The sequence below is a fragment of the Nansenia antarctica genome (genome assembly GCF_963989245.1).
Source record: "Nansenia antarctica genome assembly, chromosome: 6".
In the NCBI taxonomy this organism is placed as follows: Eukaryota; Metazoa; Chordata; class Actinopteri; order Argentiniformes; family Microstomatidae; genus Nansenia; species Nansenia antarctica.
In genome coordinates, this window is record NC_137676.1 from 69,956,414 (window position 1) to 69,969,353 (window position 12,940).

A 12,940-nucleotide genomic window follows, 5' to 3' on the forward strand; every position below is an offset into this window, starting at 1 on the left:
AGCGAGCGGACCTCCGCCACGTTGCTGACGATGCCCTTGTCCAGCAGGGTGGGCAGCAGCACCGCCACGGTCCTCTGGGCCGCCACCCCCGAGGACTCACACATACGGGCACACACCTGGGGAGGGAGGGGAGAGTTAGACACACACACACACACACACACACACACACCTGGGGAGGGAGGGGAGAGTTAGACACACACACACACACACACACACACAAACACACACACACACACACACACACACCTGGGGAGGGAGAGCATTTACATTTTGGCATATAGCAGACGCCTTATTCCAAAGCAACTGACAATCGATACATTTGACTAAGCAAGTGAATCATCAATTCACCAGTCATAGCAGGAAGAGTAATCTAGCTCAGGCCAGGGGCCATTGGCAGTCATCGTGATGGAGAGCAGCGTTAAGCCCCTTTCACACATACGAGCCTTCCCAGTATATTCCATGCAATTTCCAGGGTCGACGTAAGTCTGAATGGTACAGACCAGGGAAATCCGCTCGGGCAATTACCCTGGTTGAGACCATGTATAATTCCATGCAATTTACAGGGTCGCTGCATGTCTGAATGAAAGCCTGAAGATTGCCTGGTCAGTCTCCTTTCACAGCTGCCTCGGGCAACCAGCAGGGCAGAGCGCATGAGAACTGCCCCAGACTCCGAATATCGCTACTACTAAATAAAATTCCACAACTGGACACTTGGTGAAAAGGCATTTTTTAAAGCCATTTTTAAGTAACTCCCAGCATATATATAGTATAGTATGTTTATATCAACGGTAATCAAGTGCTTTCCTTGGCGAGCGCACTTGGTGATGGTAAGCACTCGTAAAACGAGTTGACTCGCTGGAACGAGACAGGCGTGCGAGACCGCCACACACCACACATCTGCCATATCATACCTCCATCCCACATGTATTTATCATCATATTTTTCAATATAAAACAGAGGTATGATATGGCAGATATATACGGTACATGGCAGTCCCACGCGCCCGTCGCGCTCCAGTTCTGCATCCAGTTGATTGCATGTAATGATTCAAGTAGATTGCGCAACCTAGGAATTGCCGACATGTGTGAAAGGGAGCAACACGGGAATCTACTGCCATTTGGCTCATGTGTGAACGGTGAAAATGCCCAGTTGACTCAGCTTGGGATTCCATCTGAATGGGCTGTCATAACAGTTGTTCCTACCTTGCTGAGTGTTTTGAGGGTGATGTCTGCAGCCTTCCGTACAGACTCCTGAGAACAGAGAAGAGATGTTCAATTTCACAGTTGAACAGACAGACAGAGAGAGACACACACACACACACACACACACACACACACACAACCCCCTGACACAACCACACACACACACCTTGATGTCATCCAGCACTCTGAACAAGGTCTCCCAGATCTCGGCCAAGTGGTCGATGATGTCATCAGCCTGCCGTCCGCGAATCAGATCGTTCAGAGCCAGGCAGCTGAACAGACATCATCAACCAATCAATCAATCTTTTTGACAGATACAAATACAGACACACGTGTTTGATACTGTTCCAATGAGCCCGTCCTCCGATTTCTACCTATATCATCATCGTCACCACCATATATAATAATAATAATAATGATAATAATAATAATAATAATAATAATAATAATAACAGCAATGTACCTGGACTCTCGTACTCTCCAGGTGTTGCTGGTCAGGTTGGAGATGACGTCCTGGAGAATCTCCTTCAGGTACTTATCCACCTGGAACACACACACACACACACACACACACACAGTCAGCCGCTAGGAGTGGGTGGAGGGTGTATGTATGTATATTAGGTGTGTGTGTGTGTGTGTGTGTGTATATTAGGTGTGTGTGTGTATGTGTGTGTGTGTGTGTGTGTGTGTGTGTCCTACCAGAGTCTTGTCAGTGACCAGGGCGTACCAGATGCTGGTCATGGTGTGTGTATATTAGGTGTGTGTGTGTATATTAGGTGTGTGTATGTGTATATTAGGTGTGTGTATGTGTATATTAGGTGTGTGTGTGTATATTAGGTGTGTGTATGTGTATATTAGGTGTGTGTGTATATTAGGTGTGTGTATGTGTATATTAGGTGTGTGTGTATATATTAGGTGTGTGTGTGTGTGTCCTACCAGAGTCTTGTCAGTGACCAGGGCGTCCCAGATGCTGGTCATGGCCTGGCGGATGCCCATGTTGGGGTCAAACTGGTACCTGTAGAGACGCGGTACCAGCTGTGGCAGGTAGGGGGCGAGCTGCTCCCCAGCCTTGGTGGCTATGATGTTGAAACCAAACGCTGCCCCCTGTGGAGAGGGAGGGAGGAAGGGAGGAAGCGGGGAGGGTGGAGGAGAGGAGGGGAGGAGAGAAGGGAGGAGAGGGGAGGGGGGGTTGGAGGAGGGATGGGGGAGAGAGGAGAGGTGGGAAGGAGGAGAGAGGGAGGGAGGGAGGAGGAGAGAGAAAGGAGTGAGAGAGGAGGGGGAGGTGGAGAGAGGGGGGGGGGGGTGGAGAGAGGAGGGGGAGGTGGAGAGAGGGGGAGGAGAGAAGAGAGTGAGGAGGGGGGGGACGTTAAACATAAGAGATAACTTATACAGTAATGAATATATTTTCAGTGAAACCATGGCCCTGTTTGAACGCTTCCTCCCTTCCTGAAAGCCATCACTGATCTGATGTGAGTGGATGGGTCCAAGCAGGCCAGTGGAGAGGTGGCTGTGACCTGTCCACTCATGTCAGATCAGCTCCTGACTTCAAGGAGGCTAAGAAGGAAGGACAAGTCCAGAGAAGGTTTTCAAATAAGGCCTACACACGCAGACACACACCATGACCACGACTGGTCACGCACGCGCTCACCTCTTTCATAGACACACTCAGACACACACACACACACCTTTATAGGTAGACCCACACACACACACACACCTTTATAGGTAGACCCACACACACACCTTTATAGGAAGACACACACACACACACACACACACACACACACCTTGCGAGAGTTCCACATGGCGTGGTGGTTCGCTAGGTTCATGAACTTGTAGACGAGATCCGGTTGGTTCAGGTCACTAGCCAATGAGCACAGCTCCTTGTAGGTGGACAGGCCTTGCCTGTGGAAGGTCAACGGTCATATTATTGTATGTATTGCTAGCATGCTAGCAACATACTAGACATTTCGGCACCTCGCCACCTTCTCAGACGTCCTGGCCAGTCAGTTTGCCTGGACCGGGGTTAGGACCGATTCCATTTCAATCCACTCAATACAGTTTAATTGAATGTGGAACTGGAATTTCAGTTGACTTCCTGAATTACGGTAACTGAATTGAAATGGAAAAGCAGACCAGAGACAGACTCACCCGTCGGGGGCTTTCCCCAGCGCCTCCCCCTGGAACACCTCCGTGTCCTCCGACACCGCGTGCTTCACCCTGGAGGACAACACACAACCGTTTATGTTACTACGGTAACAACTAAAACAACACACAGCCGTTTAGGAACCACTCTGTTGATGTGTGTCGTCAACTAACATTAGTATTCATGTTATGATTGATGGAAAAAAAGGGCATTTCTCTACCAAGTCATCAGCTCGACCAGGGTGGACACTAACCCCTTCCTCCCTCCTCCTCCTCCCTCTCCCTCCCTTCTCTCCCCTCTCCCTCCCCTCTCCCTCCCTCCCCCTCCTCCCTCACCTCTTCCCAGTCATCAGCGTCTCCACCAGGGTGGACACCAGCTCCTGCTGGTCTGCCTCCCCGCCCATCTCGTACACCAGACCCAGGCCCTTAGACGCCACGTCCTGACTCAGCTCTGCACACGCCCCGGGACGGAGGAGAGGAAGGGAGGGAGGAGAGGAGGAGAGGAAGAGAGGGAGGAGAGGAGAAGAGAGAACCATTAGGTGACTAATACAGCATTTCACAGGATGGATAGATGATATACTGATAGATGGCTGCCTACATAAATAAAAGGAGGAATGCAGGGTGTGATGAACAGACAGATGGATGTACTCACCGTCAGGGTCTGAGAGGATGGAGATGAACGCTGTCTGGATCTCCTTCAGGTGAGACTAGAGAGAGAGAGAGAGAGAGAGAGAGAGAGAGAGAGAGAGAGAGAGAGAGAGAGAGAGAGAAAAGGAGGGAAGAGAGAGAAGGTGGAAGAGAGAAAAAGGAGGGAGGAAAGAAAAGGAGGAAGAGAGAGAAAGAGAGAGAAGTAGGGGAAGAGAGGAAAAGGAGAAAGTCAACAATCAACAAAGAGCTCAACATTTCCATAACTTTCCCGTATTACCCTCTCCCCTTGACCCCAGCCTTGACCTTTGACCCCCATCCTGACCCCCCCCCCAGGTGTGACCCCAGCCTTGACCTTTGACCCCCAAGTGTGACCCCAGCCGTGACCTATGACCCTCACCATGATCTCCTTGTGCTGGCTGAGCTTCTTGACCAGGGACAGCAGCCAGATGCAGGCGGCCTGGCGGATGTGGGGGTTCTGGCTGGGGATGTAGCGAGCCAGGACCGCGTTCAACACCCAGGGGACCACGTCATTACTCTTCACACCTGGGGGGCACAAACACAGGTAGGACACACAGGTAAGACACAGGTAGAGAGAGACAAGGACTGTGTCTTTACACCTGGGGGGGCAGAGTGGACACACAGGTAGAACAGGTAGAGAGAGACAAGGACTGCCTGGGCAGCTGTGTGTGTGTGTGTGGTGTGTGTGTGTGTGTGTGTGTGTGTGTGTGTGTGTGTGGTCTTACTGTCTGGGGGGGTGTGTGTGTGTGTGGTGTGTGTGTGTGTGTGTGTGTGTGTGTGTGTGGTCTTACTGTCTGGGGGGCTGTACTGGTCCTCAGGGCAGGTCCAGGGGTCTCTGGCGGCCCCAGAGCAGGTGCCGATCGCTGCACTGGTGATGGCCTCCCCCACGGTGAACTGGAGCTCTACCTGCTTAGCCTGGGGGGGGGGGAGACAGAAAGAAAGAAAAGAGGAGGAGATAGGTAGGTAGATAGAGAAGGAAATAGGAAGAGAGAGAGGGGGAGGGAACAGGAGGAAAGTGCAGAGAGGTAGAAGAGAGACAGAGACAGGGAGGGAGGGAGAAAGATTTTACAACAGCCAAAATATAAAAGAGCACCAACTCTTTCTGCATGTTGTATGAAGTTCTTATGGAGTGTAGTGAAGGTCATATCATATGAAGTCAGAGTGTGAAGCTGTGGTAATCAGTGAGAGCCTGTGAGAGTCGCCCACCTCCACAGAGTCCATGAGTCCCTGGATCAGCTTCTTCTGGTGGGCAAAGTCTCCGTCTCCCACTGGGAGATACCCCAGGGTCTGGATGGCTCGCTCCTTCATCTACACCACCACAACAACAACAACAACAACAACAACAACAACATTAGCGTGTGTTGTCTATCAGAGTTGGGTTATACTCCATTTCAATTCAGTCGATTCAAAAAATGATCTTAAGTTAAACATTTTCCTCATTGAAAAGCATGCTGTAAACATTTCAAGGCAAATGAAACTATATAATTAGTAATTAATGACAGAGTAACTATTTTGATCGGCAATGACATTGTAGAAAAGAAAGCGAAAGCGTTGTTATGTTCCTCAGCTAATTCTGCGTTTTAGCAGTGTTTTCTGTAGTATTGTGACATGAATAAAGGACAGAGACAGGTATTGATGATGAATGAAATCCAGCGACACACTGTTCAAACATCCTGGGGGGGGGGGGGGGGGGGCGAGCCCTGATGACAATATTAGTTTAGTTTATTACTTTATAGTTTCGTGGACAGTCCCTGTTAATTACCAGCAGTAAAGCAGTAAATGGAGCTTTTAGCCTACAACTTCCAACTGTAACTGAAATTTAAAAAGTGGTAACCATGGTTACCTTGGTGGTCTCCTTGCCGGAGGGGATGCGGGCCAGCAGGTTGTCCACCATGTTGAGTTTGGTCAGCAGGCCGGAGGCGTCGCCCTCGCTGGGGATCAGCAGGGGGCCGTTACGGCCGATCTCCCCCAGCGCCGTGCAGGACGCCACGGCTAGCACAGGAGACGCGCTGTCCAGGAAGGAGCCTACACACACACACACACACACACACACACACACACACACACACAGGGACGCATACACACACACGGACACACACACGGACACACACACACACACACACACACACACACACACAGGGACACATACACACACGGGCACACACACACACACACACACACACACACACACACGTAGACAGGCACACACACACGGACGGACGGACGGACACACACACACACACACACACACACACACACACAGGCACGCACACAGACACACACAGGCACACGCACAGAGACATGATTAGTGGATGATACTAAAGTAGACAAAACAATTTAAGAGCTCCTGAAAAAATTAAGCTAATAATGTAAGCTAATAACCTCCCTACCGATGGTTTTGGTTGCCATGGCGATGAGTTCCTCGTCCTCCTTGGACGTGGCGTTCATGCGCTGCTCCCGGTTGTGGGCGGAGTCTCCGGAGGTGACGGCCTTCCTCTGGCTCATGTACCTGCCCACCATGTAGCCCAGAGCCAAGATGGCGCCGTGCTGGCTCTCAGGGCTCTGCGGGTTTCCAAGAGGCAACACAGATTAACATTCAGCTCAGTGAAACTGAGACAACTTCAATGATAATGATCTATCCATTACAAACAAGGCAAAATCGAAGAGTAAAAGTTTAAGGGCGCGAATGTGCTAAAAACGCTGTTATGAGGCGAACATGTAACAGTATTGTGTAGAAAAACAACTGTATAAACGTTTAGTTGAGACCACAGAGATTAGGTTAGGCTCAATTCAATTTCCATTCATGAAGTTAACTGAATTTATGATTAGACCAGAATTCAGAATCAGAATTATTTTATTTGGCCAAGTATATTTGCACGTACAGGAAATGTACTTGGTCAGGTTGGGGCATAGGACATAACAAACAACAATATATCAGCAAAAAATAAAACAGAATTGTGAAGTGGGTATGGGGCATGTAGACTACAAATTAGAATGAATGTAAAATAATATAATATCAATATAAATGCAAAATAATATAATATTACAGTAATATATCCCCTCAGGGAAGGAGACCATTTTCAAAATGACAGTTGGAATAGGATTCTAAATGACAGTTGGAATAGTTAGATTCCTATTCCAACTGTCATTTTGAAAATGTACTTCCTGAATTGAAATGGACCTGACCCCCCCTGTTAGGGGACAGGACATACGTGAGTGTGTGTGAGGGGACAGGACATACGTGAGTGTGTGTGAGGGGACAGGACATACGTGTGTGTGTGTGAGGGGACAGGACATACGTGAGTGTGTGTGAGGGGACAGGACATACGTGAGTGTGTGTGAGGGGACAGGACATACGTGAGTGTGTGTGAGGGGACAGGACATACGTGAGTGTGTGTGAGGGGACAGGACATACGTGTGTGTGTGTGAGGGGACAGGACATACGTGAGTGTGTGTGAGGGGACAGGACATACGTGTGTGTGTGTGTGTGTGTGAGGGACAGGACATACGTGAGTGTGTGTGAGGGGACAGGACATACGTGAGTGTGTGTGAGGGGACAGGACATACGTGAGTGTGTGTGAGGGGACAGGACATACGTGAGTGTGTGTGTGTGAGGGGACAGGACACACGTGAGTGTGTGTGTGAGGGGGGACAGGACATACGTGTGTGTGTGTGTGTGAGGGGACAGGACATACGTGTGTGTGTGTGTGTGTGTGTGAGGGGGGACAGGACATACGTGTGTGTGTGTGTGTGAGGGGACAGGACATACGTGTGTGTGTGTGTGTGTGTGAGGGGACAGGACACACGTGAGTGTGTGTGTGTGAGGGGGGACAGGACATACGTGTGTGTGTGTGTGTGTGAGGGGACAGGACATACGTGTGTGTGTGTGTGTGTGTGTGAGGGGACAGGACATACGTGAGTGTGTGAGGGGGGACAGGACATACGTGAGTGTCTTTAGTGATCTTGATCAGGTTCTGCACGGCCGTCTTTAGCTCGTTCCCTGACATGGTGGACACCACCGTGGCGTAGAGCTGGGCCGCCAGCTCCCGCATGTCCTCCTTGTTCGTGTTCATCACACTCTGAGGAGGGGACGACACATCCGTTAGCGTGGGTTAGCATAGCATGGGTTAGCGTCAACATTGATATCAGCATTAGCATGGATTAGCATAGCATGAGATAGCGTGAACGTTGATCAGTATTAGAATGGATTAGCATAGCATGAGATAGCATGAGCGTTGATTAGCATGAGCTCTTAGTGTAGAATGGATTGGCATCAGCATGGATTATCATGGATCGTGTTGTATTATTCAATAGAGGTGGAGGTAGGCGAGTGGGACACACAGCGACACACAGAGAGAGAGACTTACTTTGATCCAGTCGATTCTGTCGATGAATTTGGGGGCCAGTTTGTGAGGGCAGACAGACACCACCTCCAGGAGACAGTACATCACCGGGATTCCTACAGACAGAACAGAAAAGACAACATGCATGAAGTGCATGAACACATTGAGTTTCCTTTGGAATTAGATGAGGTCTCTGCAGGTCCTGCACGTTCAGTTGGTAGAGTACATGCTAAGGTTGTGGGTTCGATTCCCGCTGGGACCATACATACAAATCATGTATGGACTCGCTGTACTGTAAGTGGCTTTGGATAATATTTAAAAAGACATGTACATCTCAATGTGACTTCTCTGGTTAAATAAAGGAAAAATAAACAGAAATGACATATACTGTATATTATGGGTGCGTTCGTAAATTCGCTCTGAGAGTGCCGGAGTGTGCACACTGGGTTCAACGTCATAGAGCGACCAAGTAATTTGATTGGACAAGAGCCATTCCATGAGTGCTGATCAGATTTTCCAGAGCGTATTTACGAACGCAGCCTATATTATCATATCGTCACCTTCTTAAGTTTTTTGCGAAAAACAGAATAAACTGAACCAAATCTAGAATATGTATATTATAATTTACATTCCTAAAAAGCGATGTAAGCTATTATTTTAAGAAGGTGACGATATATATATATATATATATATATATATATATAATTTTTCTATGATCTGAGACAGTGTGCGCTCTGGCACTCTCAGAGCGAATTTACGAACGCACACCTATATTATCATATATATATATAATCTTTCTATGATCCGTGAGTGGTTACCTCCGATGGCGGAGAGCAGCTGCTGCAGCAGGTCCATGTACACCTGGACAGGGTTGGTGTCGCCGCCCTTCAGGCCGGGGGAGGTCATGGGCTCGGAGGACAGCAGTGCGTGGACGTAGCGGCCGATGGCGGGGGCGTCGTCCTGCATGTCCACCAGGCTCTTGGAGAGGGGCGTGGCCCCGGCACTGTAGGCCAGGCACATACGCAGGTACAGCACGATCTGGGGGGGGCGGGACAGGGGGGGAAGTGAGGTCATCATCTCTCTCTACTCCTTTCTTTTTCTCTCTTTCTCTCCCCCCTCCCCTCAGTAAGTGAGGTCATATGAAACTGACGAAGAAGAAGCAGACGCATGAAACTTTTCTGAGTTTGAGTTTTTGTTGACTAAAACCTAGACCTAAGACTAAGAAGGATAACAATGACTAAATGTGACTAAAACTCATGTGCATTTTCGTCTAAAGACTAAGACTAAATGTAAAATAGTCTGCCAAAATTAACACTGCCCCAAGTGTGTGTTGTGTGTGTTTACCTCGCCAAAGGCAGACGGGTTGAAGGGGAGAGTGGACGTCCCGATGATGTACTTGGCCGGCGTCTTCATCCTCTGAGCGGCCTGGAAAAGAGGTCAGAGGTCAGAAGGAACAAGGTCAGAGACATTTATTTGACAAATTAAGAAGAGAGCGTGGGTGTAGAGGGTTGGTGGTTGTAGGGGGTGTGTGGTTGTTGGTTTGGGACGCGATCTCACCTTCTCCTGGATGTAGGCGACCATCTCAGGGAAGGAGGGCATGGGTTTGGAGCCCTCCTTCTCAGGGCTCTTAGCGGGCAGCGCCCTCAGCACCCGCTGGGCCTCTCCGCTCACCTCCTCTCTCCTACACACACGCACACACACACACATCATCCCTACTGAATAACCTCTCTCCTACACACACAGACACATTTACTGTCCACCGTCATTAGTAAGCATAAATACATTAAATTATCAACCGCCTATTGGACACTTGAACGAAATGTTCAACAAATTTAAATAGGTGACAATCGCGTTGACCATCACTGGTGTACCAGTGGTAATTAGGGATGCTCCGATCTGGATTTTTGGGGCCGATACCGATCACCGATTTTTTTCCTCAAGATCAACCGATACCGATACCGATACCGATTTTTAAAAAAATACATAACTGTAGGCCTACTGACTGGATAGCCTACATATTTTTTGCTTTTTAGACAAAAGTTTTGATCCATTAGGCACCAAGCAAACGCAGACCCATTTTTATGGCATAGTAAAAGTCTGGCCTATCACCCAGTTAGGGCCTGAAGCCCAAGTCAGTCGATATGGCTGTATAAAAGACATCATAAACGTGGCCTTCATGGTTTACATACTGTTACGTCCTCCTATGTTTTCTGTTCAGTTATCTGTCTTCCCCAGGGAAAAAAAATTAAAAAAAAATAAAATAAAAAAATCGGTTTTTGCGATTGGCCATTTTTACCGATCACCGATCGAGTCATTTGGAGTGAAATCGGCCGATTTAAATCGGTGGCCGATAAATCGGAGCATCCCTAGTGGTAATGGGTGTGCTTAGGGTGAAACTCACGGGTCTCCAGCAGCCAATAGGAGCAGGTATCTGGAGGGCACGTGATCAGGGCCGAACACGATGCTGGCGTACTTCATGGCCACCTGGCGAACCTGCACCTCCGGCTGTCCACCAATCACAACACAGTATTCACACGTCAGCCACAATAACAATAATAATGAGCATATGACACAGTATTCAGGGGGATATTCCATCAATGTCGCTAAAGGAAAACCTAGGCTTATTTTGATAAATCTCGCAAGACATAAAAAATAAGCCTGGATTTTCCTTTAGCGACGTTATTGGAATACCCCCCCTGATGTGAAGAAGAAGAAGAACTAGAACTAGAAGAAGAAGTAGAAGAAGAAGAATTCCACTAGTGACATTCATACTGGCTACATCAAACACATGTAAACAATAAAAAAACGGACGTGGTTGCCATGGAGACGGCGTCGGTACCTTGCCCATGTAAGCAGCCACCAGGGCCTCCATCAGGTTGAGCAGCGCCCCCTGCAGGTTGGCGTAGGCTCCTACCATCATGGACAGAGCCTCCTGGATGGCCAGGCGCACGTCAGGCTCCTCCTGCACACACCAGGGACACGTTAGAAGCATACACACATACACACACACACACACACACACGCACGCACGCACGCACGCACGCACGCACACACACACACACACACACCAGGAACACATTAGAAGCATACAGACGCAGACACGCGAGCGCACACACACACCAGGAACACATTAGAGGCACACACACACACACACACAGACGTCATGTTTACATTAAACACGTCAAATACAGTACAGATTTTTTGGGGTTAAACAACAATGTCATTATAACTCACCTTGCACATGGACTCAAAGAACTGCTGCACCAGGGCGATGTCCTTGGTGAAGAGCTGAGGCATCCGGCTGCGGAGGGAGAGGAGGGACAGACACACGGGTCTCACACGTGGACAACACGCCTTCAAACAGTTCCCTTGATACATTTCTACATTTCTGCCATTTAGCACACGCCGTTATCCAGAGCCACTTACAACAAATACATTTGTCTAAGTAAGACAGTGAATCATCTACCATCAGCCATCACAAAAAGATGACCAGGGGCCGTTGGCGGTCATAACATTTTACTAGATTAGATTAAACTGTATTGTCATCGCAATAGTACTATAAAAAGTACTATACAACGAAATGCAGTTAAATAATAATATAATAATAATAAATGTGAGGACAGCGGTGTGTGTGAGAACGCCAGTCTTACCTGGAGAGTTTTCCCACAGCAGAGTAGGCAACACACAGCAGCTTAGGATCCTGCAAACACACACACACACACACACACACAGCAACACACAGCAGCTTAGGATCCGGCAAACACACACACACCTGCTCATCACACACACCTGCTTATCACACACACCTGCTTATCACACACACCTGCTTATCACACACACCTTCTTATCAGCTACAACACCACAAACAAGCCATAATGAGCATCACAAGCCATCATCTTATATCACGAAAAATGCTTTAAATGTAATACATTAATATTATTATTATAACTCTCTGACACAGAACTCACAGGACCGCATTACATAACAACATACATGTTGAAAACATTCTATTGTAGTGAATATTTCTATGAAATATGCGTTTTACTGTTCTGCTTTGCCAATGAAAATGTTTTTGATTGGTTGGTGATATCATAAAAGGGTTTTGGTTGGTTGGGGATATCATAACAGGGTTGTGATTGGTTGGTGATATCATAAAAGGGTTTTGATTAGTTGGTGATAGCATAACAGGGTTGTGATTGGTTGGTGACATCATAACAGGGTTGTGATTGGTTGGTGATATCATAACAGGGTTGTGATTGGTTGGTGATATCATAACAGGGTTGTGATTGGTTGGTGACATCGTAACAGGGCTGTGATTGGTTGGCGTACCTCCTTGTACTCGTTGATGAGCTTGGTCAGGCCGTTGAGCAGCATCAGTCCCAGGGGCTTGTTGGTGTCAGGACAGCTGTGGAGAAACAAGGTTAAACTACTGTGACACAGCCTGGTGACAGGGGTAACAAGTCGGCAGCCAATTTAATGTTTGGACAATTAACGTTCAGACTTTTATTTTGACAAACTGGAGTGTGTGTGTGTGTGTGTGTGTGTGTGTGTGTGTGTGTGTGTGTGTGTGTGTGTGTGTAGGCT

General features: G+C 48.2%; 1 protein-coding gene across 1 annotated transcript in view; it reads right to left on the minus strand.

Moving 5' to 3' along the window:
* The window catches only part of LOC308161147 (proteasome adapter and scaffold protein ECM29-like), a 38,070-nt gene that overhangs the window by 12,047 nt on the left and 13,083 nt on the right, over positions 1 to 12,940 (minus strand). The window contains exons 11-34 of the mRNA XM_080535100.1: positions 12,686 to 12,761; positions 12,007 to 12,056; positions 11,591 to 11,657; positions 11,196 to 11,318; positions 10,758 to 10,861; positions 9,914 to 10,037; positions 9,701 to 9,781; positions 9,175 to 9,394; positions 8,381 to 8,472; positions 7,958 to 8,092; positions 6,404 to 6,575; positions 5,857 to 6,038; positions 5,220 to 5,321; positions 4,805 to 4,928; positions 4,393 to 4,538; positions 4,000 to 4,054; positions 3,684 to 3,798; positions 3,354 to 3,422; positions 2,990 to 3,107; positions 2,139 to 2,306; positions 1,666 to 1,745; positions 1,369 to 1,474; positions 1,203 to 1,250; positions 1 to 116 (exon numbers count right to left, since the gene is read on the minus strand). The exon at positions 1 to 116 is cut by the window's left edge and continues 3 nt beyond it. Coding sequence (XP_080391226.1) covers positions 1 to 116; positions 1,203 to 1,250; positions 1,369 to 1,474; positions 1,666 to 1,745; positions 2,139 to 2,306; positions 2,990 to 3,107; positions 3,354 to 3,422; positions 3,684 to 3,798; positions 4,000 to 4,054; positions 4,393 to 4,538; positions 4,805 to 4,928; positions 5,220 to 5,321; positions 5,857 to 6,038; positions 6,404 to 6,575; positions 7,958 to 8,092; positions 8,381 to 8,472; positions 9,175 to 9,394; positions 9,701 to 9,781; positions 9,914 to 10,037; positions 10,758 to 10,861; positions 11,196 to 11,318; positions 11,591 to 11,657; positions 12,007 to 12,056; positions 12,686 to 12,761 — 2,673 coding nt within the window. The remainder of the gene's footprint in view (positions 117 to 1,202; positions 1,251 to 1,368; positions 1,475 to 1,665; positions 1,746 to 2,138; positions 2,307 to 2,989; positions 3,108 to 3,353; positions 3,423 to 3,683; positions 3,799 to 3,999; positions 4,055 to 4,392; positions 4,539 to 4,804; positions 4,929 to 5,219; positions 5,322 to 5,856; positions 6,039 to 6,403; positions 6,576 to 7,957; positions 8,093 to 8,380; positions 8,473 to 9,174; positions 9,395 to 9,700; positions 9,782 to 9,913; positions 10,038 to 10,757; positions 10,862 to 11,195; positions 11,319 to 11,590; positions 11,658 to 12,006; positions 12,057 to 12,685; positions 12,762 to 12,940) is intronic.